Source organism: Corythoichthys intestinalis, chromosome 14 (genome assembly GCF_030265065.1).
Source record: "Corythoichthys intestinalis isolate RoL2023-P3 chromosome 14, ASM3026506v1, whole genome shotgun sequence".
NCBI classification, from domain to species: Eukaryota; Metazoa; Chordata; class Actinopteri; order Syngnathiformes; family Syngnathidae; genus Corythoichthys; species Corythoichthys intestinalis.
In genome coordinates, this window is record NC_080408.1 from 32,171,120 (window position 1) to 32,183,575 (window position 12,456).

A 12,456-nucleotide genomic window follows, 5' to 3' on the forward strand; every position below is an offset into this window, starting at 1 on the left:
GACACATACATTTTGGTACTCGGTACACGCAATAGGCGCGCCACATTATTAGGCTCACTCACGATTTTGAAGAAAATGATTGACTTTTAGGTGCTCCTTAGAGTCGTGAAAATACAGTAGTCCAGTTCTCGAGGCGAAAGATTGGCATACCAGACAATCCCGTCCTATGATAGCTTGGCATTGCCACAACAACTTGGCAACGTATCTCTTAATATTGACTAAAAATGTGCTGTCATCAAATGTATCATGGAAAAAGACCCATATTACACATTAAGATACTTTTTTTTTTTTTTTACCACCTTAATGCTAACATACAATGGAAGACGTCATTCACTTGTTTACGAAAATTAGCGTCTCTTTACAATTTGTATTGACACACAGTCAATACAACAGAAATAGAATTCAAGGCATATCATGTCGTTATATTTTGTTGCATTGAGAATTATTGGCTTTGTATGTCAATATAGTTAATGAAGATGATGTGCATTTCAAAGAGTCATGCTACCTGGAAAATGTGGCAGTTTTTCTGTTTGCAAGATGCAGAGCATTCAGTGCTGCTAATTTTTATATTTATTTCATTTATGAATAAAGTCTTCAGCTACTTGCTAGTATTGGATTCTCATAAGGTACCAATTTGGGGGGGGGGGGGGAATAGAAGTACCCCAAAAAAATCAAATCAAAACGAATCGAGACAATATGATAAACCGTGATCAAAAAAGGCTTGTTAACATGATCTCCTCCTCTTGAAGCTGCTACATCTGTGCCAAAGAAGAGGAGGAATATGAAGGAAATTAACAAAAAGGAGGCCATCGGAGACCTCCTCGATGCCTTCACAGAGGTTTGTATCTGCAACAACAGCAAAAAAATGTCATGAACATTTTTTGGGCTTGTTGTGTTTTGAATTTGAAACATGGAGTTTTCTGGAAGACCAACTTTGTTTTCTTTGATTTGGTGGGGGGGTCACCCCAGGAGCAGGTTGCCAAGCCTGCCCCAGAGCCCTCCTCCACTCCAGCTGAACCTGTCCCCGTGGTTCCTGCTGAACCTCCCGCTGAGGTTGCAGATGAGACCTGGGAGGAGAAGGAGGACAAGCAGAATGCAGAACCGGAGACCAAATCTGAGACGGCTGACAAGAAATATCAGTACAAGGAAGGTATGTATATAGGTTTATGTCTGAACTTTACTAACAAAGAGGGGAATTTTTGCTTAGAGCCGTGAGCCGCACTGTACTGTATTTTCTCACGAATATAAGTCTGCCTTGGAAACAACACGTGTGGAGAGTTATCTGCTCAAAATTCGATTCACGACTCCCCAAAAAATTGTCCGCCCTTTTCAAGGTCTTACTCAGAGGTTAAACTTTGGAATGTAGTTTTTGCTCTACCAGGATGTCACCAACTCCTCTATGTATTTTTTTTTTTTTTCTATATTTATTTTGCATTCCTTAGTCTGGTGAGAAGATACATAACACATATTGCTGTTTCAGTTTCCCTACACCCCATTGAACCTGTCTTCCTTCATCTATCAGAACAATGGAAGCCTATCAACCCCGAAGAGAAGAAACGCTACGACCGAAAATTCCTTCTGGGCTTCCAGTTCATCAGTGCCAGTATGAACAAGCCGGAAGGCCTGCCTGCTATCGATGATGTGGTTCTGGACAAGGTGGGTGTATTCCAGTGTATTCCGTACAAAACAGGATAGCATTTAAACGCTGAACTAGTTGAGCCTAATCTACAAAGTGGACCCACTATTTTTTAGATAATCCGGTTGACTCTAAGGCCATGTCTACAACTAGCAGGGTTTTTGTTTTAAAAAACTGAGGATCCTGCCCCCATACATCCTGAAAAAATACTTACGTCTAGACCAGTGGTCTCCAAACCATTCCTCATAGCGCCGAAGTGGGTGCAGGATTTCACTCCAACAAAAGAAGACCACACCTTTTCACCAATCTGGTGTTTTATAAGTATAATCAGTTGATTGCAGTCAGGTACTGCTTTAGTACAAACCACACTGGTTAAAAGGCCTGTGCTTGATCGGTATGAACTAAAACCAGGACCCACAGCGGCCCTCGAGGACCGGTTTGGACTCATGGCCTAGACCATTACGTTTGGGGGGGGGGGGGGGGGGGGGGCTTCCGTGGCCAGCCACAATAATTTGTTTTTAAGTACATTCATAACATTTTGCGTAAAAAAATTATCCTTAATACCTCCATCCTTCACATTAATGATGGGTCCGTGAGACCTCATGAAGCGTGTCGACACAGTGACACACTGTGTCATTGAATACTGACACCTGCTGGACATAAAAAATCCCTACAGGCAACCCACTTGACAGACTGACACTGAATTGACAACATAGTAAAATCAAATCATTTAAGTCTTTGCATTCATATTGCATTATTCCATATCTTTAAATTATGTGAACATATAATGTGAAAATGTAAGTAATCATGAATGGGTGAATGAGGATGCTTGTGGACTTTTTGTTCTGATAAAATTTTATTCAAAACGTTTTTTTTTTTATGTTTAAAATTTAGTTGGTTCCTTTTTATTTATTTTTTTAAAACAAGCAATTTCACCTGCTGTGGACAACACACACTCCATGGAACCAACGATGCCAGCATGCACAAGAATTTCTTAGCCAGTTGAAAGAAGTTTGGATAAGATGTCCATTGGCTCCTCCAGTATTGAAGAAAATCTGCATTGCGTGCCATGTTCGGCTCAGCTATTCATCGTTGCACGTTTGCAATTTCATCTACAGTTGCATTGCCTCCTTGACTCCCACCTTCGTCCTCTAAGTGCTACCATAGCCCATCAGAAAAAAAATGGAAGTGGGCAATAAATAAATTATAGCTTAATTACCGATTTCTAATAAATTACCAAAAAAGATACTGTGGGAAAGTAAAGGAATGGCTCTATACCTGTGTTTATGTTGGGATTATCAGGAACTTCATTCTCATGCTTGGCCCAATAATGCTTCAGCATTGAGGAGGTGGCTACTGTTTGTATATGACAGGTTGAAAGTACAAATGCGACATTTCACCTGCCAAAAAAATGTTTATAAAATATCCATAGCTCTTAGAGCTGCGCTGTGCTACGCGATCCGTTCAACACGTTCAGACCAGGACTCGTCGACACGTCGTGCGCGCAGGTGCGACTGAAGGCGAGTGCTTTGACCACTATGCTAACAGGTTAAAGCCATCGTATCCTTTTGAAGGCATCAAAACTGATATTTCCACGCACCGCAAACGACGGACCTGCGTGTAATCGTCACACTAATAATCGAATATTTTAGTAATTGAGTATTCGACTGAAAATTCTATCGAGTAATCGGATAAAACATGGGGTAAGAAGCAATTATAAATACACATGAGAAAACAAGACATTTCATCAAATATTGAACCATTTTCAGTCAATCAATGTCTTTATTTTCGATATACATTGTTGTAAACAGCCAACAATGGCCTCTCAGAAGTGACCAAAAAACAAACAAAAAAAACTTTTTTACTGTTTTCACTAAAAAATTTATAGATTTTATTTTTTTTTTTTTAAATCTTATTTCATACCTCAAAATTTCATTTCGCTTGATAACACACTAGGGCTGCAGCTATCGATTATTTTAGTAGTCGATTAATCGATGAACTATTTAGTTCGAATAATTGAGTAATCCGATAAACATGAAAAAAATCAAAATACCTGAGCTGGGCCTCAAACGGAGAGAAAAAAATAAATAAATTAGGATCTACATATGTACAACAAAAGAACAATGCACTAACTTACATAGCAAAAGTCCAGTAGTTTATATGCTATAAAATACCACCTTTTTTTTTTTTTTTTTTTTTTTTTTTTATAACAATGCTCTTAACAAATGGTTCGGACACATATTCCCACAAAAATTGGCGAAATATACCTTTAAACTAAATAAAAAATGCATAAAAAAACATTAGCTCAAACAAAAACCTATCTTAACAGGGAGCAGCTGGATTTGGCCATGTAAGATGAGGCAGACTAGAGGGCAGTGTATCCACCCAAATCAATGAAACTAAATACAAACCATTACAACGCCACTTTAATTAAAGGAATACTCGAAGCAGCAAAATTCAATTTTTTTTTTCCTAATCGAATACTTGAGTTAATCCATTAATCGTTGCAGCACTACACTGGACAACATCACTACTTCACATGTGTTTAATATGAAGCACTGCAAGAGTTTGTAAATAAATGGAAGCAAAAATAACCTGTCTAATAAATGTAAACAATGGTCTCATGTGTGATGTAGGAACAAAGTTTGTCACGGTCAGTGAAGTTTCCACAGTTAAATCTTTGGTCATTAGTGTCCACATGATGGCGCCACAAATGCAGAATTCGTACATCTTCACGTTGGACCAAGTTTTCAAGAACCCTCATTTTCAATGCCCAAAATTTGCGTGTGTGTGCGGATGATAGGCCAAACCATAGAAAGTTTTTTCCAAATACCCTGCTACGTGTAAACATGGCCTAAATGTGTGGAAGAAGTAAGGGAGACGTACTATTACAGAACATAATAAATTTAACACCTGGTATGTGCATACACAGTACATAAACATATTTATATCATTGATTGATTATCCATGTCGAGAATAAATCACTTTTAAAAATGTAAATTTATCTCTGAAGAGTTCCAATTGACATTAAAGAGCATATGACAGGAGAAAAAAAGTCTTAAATAGCATTGTTATGTGAATTAGAATCATATTTTGAGACGATTCGACTATATACAACAATTTAGCAAAGCGCAGATGACGAGAAATTAGTCTTTTAATCTGCTGGTTAGCCACGCCTACCATTATAGGGCTCTAGCGTCCCCAACAGGTGGATGACGTCGGCGGGAGACTGGGCTCATCAGTTTTACTATTCAGCCCATTGAGGGGGAATTATTAAGAACGAGGAAAACGCGACGAAGAGAGCCGCAAAATGTCATTGTTTCAGTCTCTCTACTCCAATATTTTTACAGGATTTTCTTTTTATCCAAGTATTTTTCCCTCAATAGCTAAATAAATGGCTTGAGAAGGACCAGTCAGCCAGTCGAGGGGGAACTATTCACAACGAGGAAAACGCAACGAAGAGAGCTGCAAAATGTCATTGTTTCTCTCTTCAATATTTTTACAGGATATTCTTTTTATCCAAGTATTTTCCCCAATTGCTAAATAAATGGCATGGTCATGACAAATAACAGCCTTGTGCTAAATGGAATATGAAATAATAAAAATGCACTTATTCAGGACGACATGGCAAAATTACTCCATAATTGTCGAAACTGTCGACTTCACCTTTACTGTCGCACCTCCCGAACGATATTTTATGACACCTAAATCGGGCATATGACATCAAATGTCAAGAAATCATTTTTGATCTCAGTGAAATGGAGATTGGTAGATTCCATCTTTGCCAAGGGTTAACAGTACTGTAATTGTGTTTGCCAGCTCAAACCCAATTTGAACCATGTTATTGGGACAAATGCAATCTTAGAAACTTTCTTTGTGTTGCGGCTTGAATTAAGGAAGGAATCTTTTTTTTTTTTTTTTTTTCAGGTAAACAAGACTCCACTGCGGCCTGCAGATACAGGTCGATTGAATGTCAGGACAGATTTTACCCCTTCGTATGTGGAGAATCTGGGCAGCAGATCAGTGGGAGGAATGCGTGGACCAGTAAGTATTATTTTTATTTTTCCTTTAAGTACACGTTATTATGGTTGTGATGCACACAGAAACAAATGAGGCTGATGTATAAAAAGAAAATCACAATTTCATTCATCGACTTTTAGTGTTTAGCAGTGAATACAATTTCTTTCTAATGGCCACAAAAGACAATTCGACCACAAAGAATTCCAGAACAGTTCCATTGTATTTTCTTTTGGTTGCACCATTCCATAACCAAGATATTTCAATAAAAAAAAGTAATAGACAGATTAACTATCGGCCGTGGTGGTAATGTAGAATTTGCTCTACTTCTTTAGATCCCCGGACCACGGCGGTCCCAGCAGGGTCAGCGGAAGGAGCACCGCAAAATCATCACCAGCATGTCGCTCAATGACGACGTGCAGCTAAACAAGGCGGAGAAGGCCTGGAAGCCGTCGACGAAAAAGGCCGCCAGAGGTCGAGGGGAGGATGATGGGACTGGATCAAATGACGAAGAGCTTACCCCCGAGCAAGCCATAACGCAAGAAACCCTGAAGCGATTGCGCAGTATCCTCAACAAACTCACGCCGCAGAAGTTCCAGGATTTGATGAATCAGGTGAAGGAGCTGACCATAGACACCGAGGAGAGACTGAAGGGCGCCATTGACCTAATCTTTGAGAAAGCTATCTTGGAGCCCAGCTTCTCCGTGGCCTACGCTAACATGTGCCGGTGTCTTTCTGGGGTAAGTGGCACTTGGTTCCGAGCTCGGAAAGTTGCACTTACGAGTGCAATTTTGTACCACATGCCAGAACAAAACAATCTTAAGTTTTTGCAATCCAGTATTTGCTAAGTGCCTGCTTTTCCTGTGGCAGCCTTCCTCTGCTAGTATATAAAAACCACAAGATGGAGCCAAAGGCATGAAAGTAGTAAAAGTGACGAATCACTGTTAAAGTGCAAGAAAATATACTTCGTTGAAGTGTGTCCACCAAGTTTCTCCTTTTCCTTCTCTGTATTGCTTGCATTGTCAAGCACAGAAATGTTCAGTTAATATTCAAGTCTAATCCATTTGAACTGCGGGCTCAAAAATGGATTGGATGTGATTTGGTGGAAAGAGGAAAATAGTTTCACAAGTCACGATATAAGGTCCATTCTACATAAATGTCAAAATGAGCTCATCCTCTAGTACCTCAACTTACTTCTTCACATCCCCGTCTGTTTTTTTTATTTATTTTTTTTTTTTTTAAACCTTTCTGCCCCACGTTATAGCATTTTTTTAAAACCCTGCCCCTCTGTTTCTTCGTATGTTTTTTGGCCAGTCGTGGTCATTCACTGCCAACCCAAAATATCTGATCACTGCCAGCCCTTCCCAGTCATTTTCAAATCTGTTTAACATGGGTTAACATGTTTTAAGAGAATGTGGATGAGTATTGCTTTATTTTGGCTATATGTTGTGAGAACATTAAATTTGCTCCTTCAATGTAGCTGTAGGAAATCAATAATCGTTACCCTAACATCCTCAAAATGGCAATTATTTTGTCTTCAGTTAAAAGTCCCCACCACAGACAAACCCGGTCACATTGTGACCTTCCGCAAACTGCTGCTCAACCGCTGCCAGAAAGAGTTTGAGAAGGACCAGGATGATGACGAGTTCTTGGACAAAAAGCAAAAAGAGATGGAGGCTGCTAAAGACGTAAGAAAGCTTCACCGCTGCTGTTTCCTTCACCGTGCAACTTTTGACCAGTTTTGCGCCCGCAGGAGGAAGAACGTGAACGCATGCGCATAGAGCTGGAGGAAGCCCGCGACAAGGCCCGGCGCCGCTCGCTTGGCAACATCAAGTTTATCGGTGAACTTTTCAAACTGAAGATGCTGACGGAAGCCATCATGCATGACTGTGTGTTGAAACTACTGAAGAATCATGATGAAGAGTCTCTGGAGTGCCTCTGCAGGCTTCTCTCCACGATTGGCAAGGACTTGGACTTTGAGAAAGCCAAGGTTTGGAAGCAATAAAACAATTATATCTATTTGGACGCATGTGTTCTATGAAAATATAGCTAAAATGTTGACTTAGGGCAAAGCATGACATATGAACTTGATTCAAGCCCACCAAATGTTAGCATTATCAAGAGCGTTGTATTTTAACCATGAAATTTTAAACTAAACTATTTACAACTAAATATTGAAACTAGGGTTGTTCCGATCATGTTTTTTTTGCTCCTGATCGGATCCCGATCGTTTTAGTTTGAGTATCTGCCGATCCCGATATTTCCCAATCCGACTGCTTTTTTTTTTTTTTTTTTTTTTTTGCTCCCGATTCAATTCCAATCATTCCCGATAATTTTTCCCGATCATATACATTTTGGCAATGCATTAAGAAAAAAGTGAATTAAACTCGGACGAATATATCCATTCAACATACAGTACATAAGTACTGTATTTGTTTATTATGACAATAAATCCTCAAGATGGCATTTACATTATTAACATTCTTTCTGTGAGAGGGATCCACGGATAGAAAGACTTGTAATTCTTAAAGGATAAATGTGACTTTGTGTATTGTGACTAAATACTGCCATCGAGTGTATTTGTTGAGCTTTCAGTAAATGATACTGTAGCCATTTAACTTCTGCCCCAATGCATGATGGGAAGTGCAACCATGACTGTGCGTCGTGGTACCAATTGCTATATCTTCTCTAAGTTGGGAAATAGCATAGGGTGTTAAGTAAAAGATTAACTACTACCATTCTTCCCCACATTGCTTCCCACGACTATTCTAAATGTTGAGAGCGGGATTGTAAGGCCTAAATTCCCTCTACTCATTTTACATTGCCTTTTAGCTCTATACACTGTATGGTTAAAGCGGTGCTATTATAGATTGAACTTGACAATGTGTGAGTGGATCGTGCAGCGCATGGGTTAATTGCGTTAAATATTGCAACGTGATAAATGTAGTAAACATTAATTCTCGCCGTTAATGCGATAAATTTGATAAACCTACCTTAAGCTTAAACTAAAGACTCTGGACGAGTGTAACACATTATGTCTGCAACGTTAAATACAATTAGAAAACGATTTAATTGAAAAATATATACATATATTTAAAAAAGGCATGTCCGATATTTTTTTGCCGATTCCGATACTTTGAAAATGACGTGATCCCGATCGATTGGGACATCTCTAGTTGAAACTGTCATAATTAACTGATAAATACAATTTAAAAAGGGAGAAGGAAATGATATTCAAAAATCCAAAACTACTGATTTGTTGGAAAGGATCATTTAAACATAAAATTAGAGAACTACCCTTTGAAATTTGTTTAAAAATGCATTTATTATAAATACTGTAATACCTTTTTTAAAATTAGACTTGGAACATTTTTTTGTGTGTGCATTTTATAATTAGAGAAAACAATACAAATGTCCATATAGATAGATTTTTTTGTTAAATGTCCAAACTATTTGGAAAGATTTTTTTTTTTTTTTTTTTTTTAAACCTCTTCAAAATAGCAGGCTCAGTTGTCAATATTAACCAGGTCTGGTGTACGTTATGAGCCACAAGCGCGTGCATTCTATTGCAAATTGTACAGTTTGATTTACTATTGGGTTTCATAATGCAAATGTTTCTTTATCCAATCTAGCCTCGTATGGATCAGTATTTTAATCAGATGGAAAAGATCATCAAAGAGAGAAAAACATCATCCCGAATCCGCTTCATGCTACAAGATGTCTTGGACCTCAAAAAGGTAAACCTTCAATCCTTCTGTGGTGGGGGGGGTCCACCTTTTAGTGTCATCCCACTATAACTGTCCTCTTTAACATGTGCCGCAGTGTAACTGGGTGCCTCGTAGAGGAGACCAGGGTCCTAAAACCATTGACCAGATCCACAAGGATGCGGAGATGGAAGAGCACAGGGAGCAGATCAAAGTCCAGCAGCAACTCATGTCCAAAAAGGACACAGGCGGAGGCAGGATGGGAGGAGGTATGGGCGGTCGAGGCCCTCACATACCGGGAGGGGGCCGGGGCAGCCAGCCCCAGGATGAAGGCTGGAACACGGTGCCCATCTCTAAGCGATTTTACGACTCTTCCCGACTCAAGCTCTCTAAGGTATGGCCAAGGAGTCGCCTCTCTATCAAGCCATTGGCTGCTTTTTACAGCCAGTGTTTTCAATCCCTCAACCTAATTTCATGTACTTCACATTTAGCACGACAATCTGGACCTCAACAATCAACGGTTGGCTCCTTCTGGCAAAAGTTGGGGCAAAGGGAGTAGCGGAGGAATGGGGGTTAAAACTGCAACAGCAGACCAGGGTAAAATTACTTAGATTCTTTTGTCCAATCTAAAAATTTATGAATGTTGACTTTGATTGCATAGTCTCTTAAATTACCCAAAAAATAGTGACTTGCTATTTAAAGGGTTAAACATTGTCCTTTTGTTTTAGACTCTCGCCCAACCACCAGCAACAACCGCTTCGGTGCCCTGCAGCAATCCGGCTCCTTGTCCTCTGACTCTGATCGTAGAGCTTCTCAGAGGTTGGCAGTGTTCTGAGTTCTGCCGTGATATCGTTTTCATCTCTGCCCAAAAACCTGTATTTAATCGCTGCCTTTTACATGTTGCGTCAAAATCAGCAGGTCGAGCTCCAGCCGCGAGCGAGGCGGTGATAGGGAGCGATCGGATCGGGATCGAGAGCGCTTTGACCGTTTGGACCGTGACGACCGCAGTACCCGAAGCCAAAACACCAAGCGGAGCTTTAGCAGAGAAACGGAGGAGCGTGGCGGGAGGGGCGGTGATAACCGGCCCTCCAACGAGCCCATGCGCCGCGTGGCCAGCATGACGGACAGCCGTGACCGGGGTAGCAGAGATCGTGGCAGCCGAGACCGAGGCAGCAGAGATCGTGGCAGCCGAGACAGGGTTCCAAGCAAAGACGTCCCAGGTAAAAACATCATAACGCTCTATTAGAAAATGTGGCTCACTGCGCTGCTGTAGAAATGTAACATTTTTCATAAACCTTGTTTTTGTACCCTGATAGATGCAGATTTTTAAATTATGCGCATCATGTCAAAATTGTCTGGGGTTACAGCAACAAACGAGTGGTGTTCCACAAACATCCATTCTAGGTCCACCCCACCTTAATGTGTAAATTATTAAAGCTAAATTATTTGACATAGGTATGGTGGCCTCCTCACTTTTTATGGCCGTGTCAAATTAGGTTTCAAAATGAACTACTTTTTGTGATAATTAATGGTGCTAAAGGTACTAGTACAATACTATGGGTTTTTTTCACCACCGACACAAAGGAGCCTGATAGCAAGGCTTTTATTAAGACAAACCCGGTCCGGGGTCAAAATGCTTCCAACATAGCAAAACTTCTTGCTGACCGTCTAGTTTTTTTTTTTTTTACAAGTTGGCTAGGTTCATACTGCAGGTATGCACAAATTCAAATTCCGATTTTTTTGTCATATGTATTTTTTTGGCGTGCCCATTCAGACCGCCTTTGTCCATTGAGCCCGTTCAAGTATTACGCATGCGCACTAATTCGCAGTCCGACACACGCTGAGCAAACTGACCCCCATGCGCAGAAGCATCAAAACAAATGACCACACATGTTGGCTGTACATCATTCCAGGGTGATCATGTTTTGATTTCCAAAAAGAGTATACAAATAACTAAGGTTTGGCATCGTTTCAAATTGAACGATTTCGATTCCGGTTCCAAATGATACTCGATTCCGATTCTTATAAGAGGCAGGGTCAAAAAAAAAAAAAAAAAAAAACACGGCAGGGTCAAAAAATTTATAGTTTAGAAATTTATTAGTTTATATTAATGTCTTCCTGATTTTTTTCAATTATATGAAAATTTATTTTTATTTTATTGTTTTCATTATTATTGACACAATATGAAATTTATGAATTATATGGACTTTTCACAGGGATATTTTTAACTTGTATATAAATATCAGTCTTTGGACTTTAATGTGATGAAGTTTCTTTCCAAAAGGAGTGCACTTTCACAAAGATGTTTATCTTTCAAAAGCTCACGGAGAAAAGATTTACGCATTTTCTTTTGCCATACATGTACCTTATCTGGGAGCTACGACAAAGCATTAGTATAAATTCTGCTATTGATTATAATTTCATGTAGATGAGGCAAAATAATAATGTTTCCTTATTTGTAGAAACCGATTCTGTTGTGTTTACCGACACATGCAATATTATGTTGTGACAATATCAGTTACGCCAGTGAGAGGCGCTGTAGGAGTGTACCTATAATGCGGAGAAGAAGAGATGAGAGCGTCAAGGATGCTATGAGATGTGATGCTATGTTTTCACTGCTACGAGTCCAATAAAAATGTAATCGAATGCTTCATATGGCTGCATCTTTCTAAATAAGCAACACACCAGATTGTAAAACAAAAATCCTTTTAATACTGTTGATTATAACGGAGTCCTATACTGCTTTAAAATTGCAGCTGTTTACGAACGCCAGCGAGTCTATCATTTCGCATATAGTTCTCTTTACATGATCTAACACCGCAGTGTCATTTCACATTTAGTTGTATATACATAATATCAACTTTAGCCCGACGTAATAATAAGATTTATTCTCGTACTATTCCATCTGCTGCTTAATCGGAGGTCTGGTCGCTGGGACAGCAGAAGACAGACGTAATGTATTGTTTTACTTACCTGGTTCTGACGGCGCAGCGTGTCAAATATGTAGCACTCAGCTAACTATGCTCATAGCACTTGTATTCCATGAAGCCGGTCGTGCATAATTGGTCGTGCAGCCACCTTTGTATAGTTGTGTTGCAA

At 39.6% G+C, this 12,456-nt stretch overlaps 1 protein-coding gene across 7 annotated transcripts in view; it reads left to right on the forward strand.

The window, feature by feature from the left end:
• eif4g1a (eukaryotic translation initiation factor 4 gamma, 1a) overlaps positions 1 to 12,456 on the forward strand; it is a 48,328-nt gene that overhangs the window by 19,952 nt on the left and 15,920 nt on the right. For 4 of the 7 annotated variants that reach the window (XM_057857088.1, XM_057857087.1, XM_057857091.1 and 1 more), the window contains 12 exons: positions 750 to 838; positions 970 to 1,150; positions 1,523 to 1,656; positions 5,564 to 5,680; positions 5,989 to 6,393; positions 7,195 to 7,341; positions 7,407 to 7,643; positions 9,286 to 9,390; positions 9,476 to 9,751; positions 9,849 to 9,954; positions 10,086 to 10,176; positions 10,273 to 10,577. In XM_057857088.1, the coding sequence (XP_057713071.1) occupies positions 750 to 838; positions 970 to 1,150; positions 1,523 to 1,656; positions 5,564 to 5,680; positions 5,989 to 6,393; positions 7,195 to 7,341; positions 7,407 to 7,643; positions 9,286 to 9,390; positions 9,476 to 9,751; positions 9,849 to 9,954; positions 10,086 to 10,176; positions 10,273 to 10,577 (2,193 nt within the window). The remainder of the gene's footprint in view (positions 1 to 749; positions 839 to 969; positions 1,151 to 1,522; positions 1,657 to 5,563; positions 5,681 to 5,988; positions 6,394 to 7,194; positions 7,342 to 7,406; positions 7,644 to 9,285; positions 9,391 to 9,475; positions 9,752 to 9,848; positions 9,955 to 10,085; positions 10,177 to 10,272; positions 10,578 to 12,456) is intronic. The other 3 variants (XM_057857089.1, XM_057857093.1, XM_057857090.1) reach the window with 2 other exon arrangements.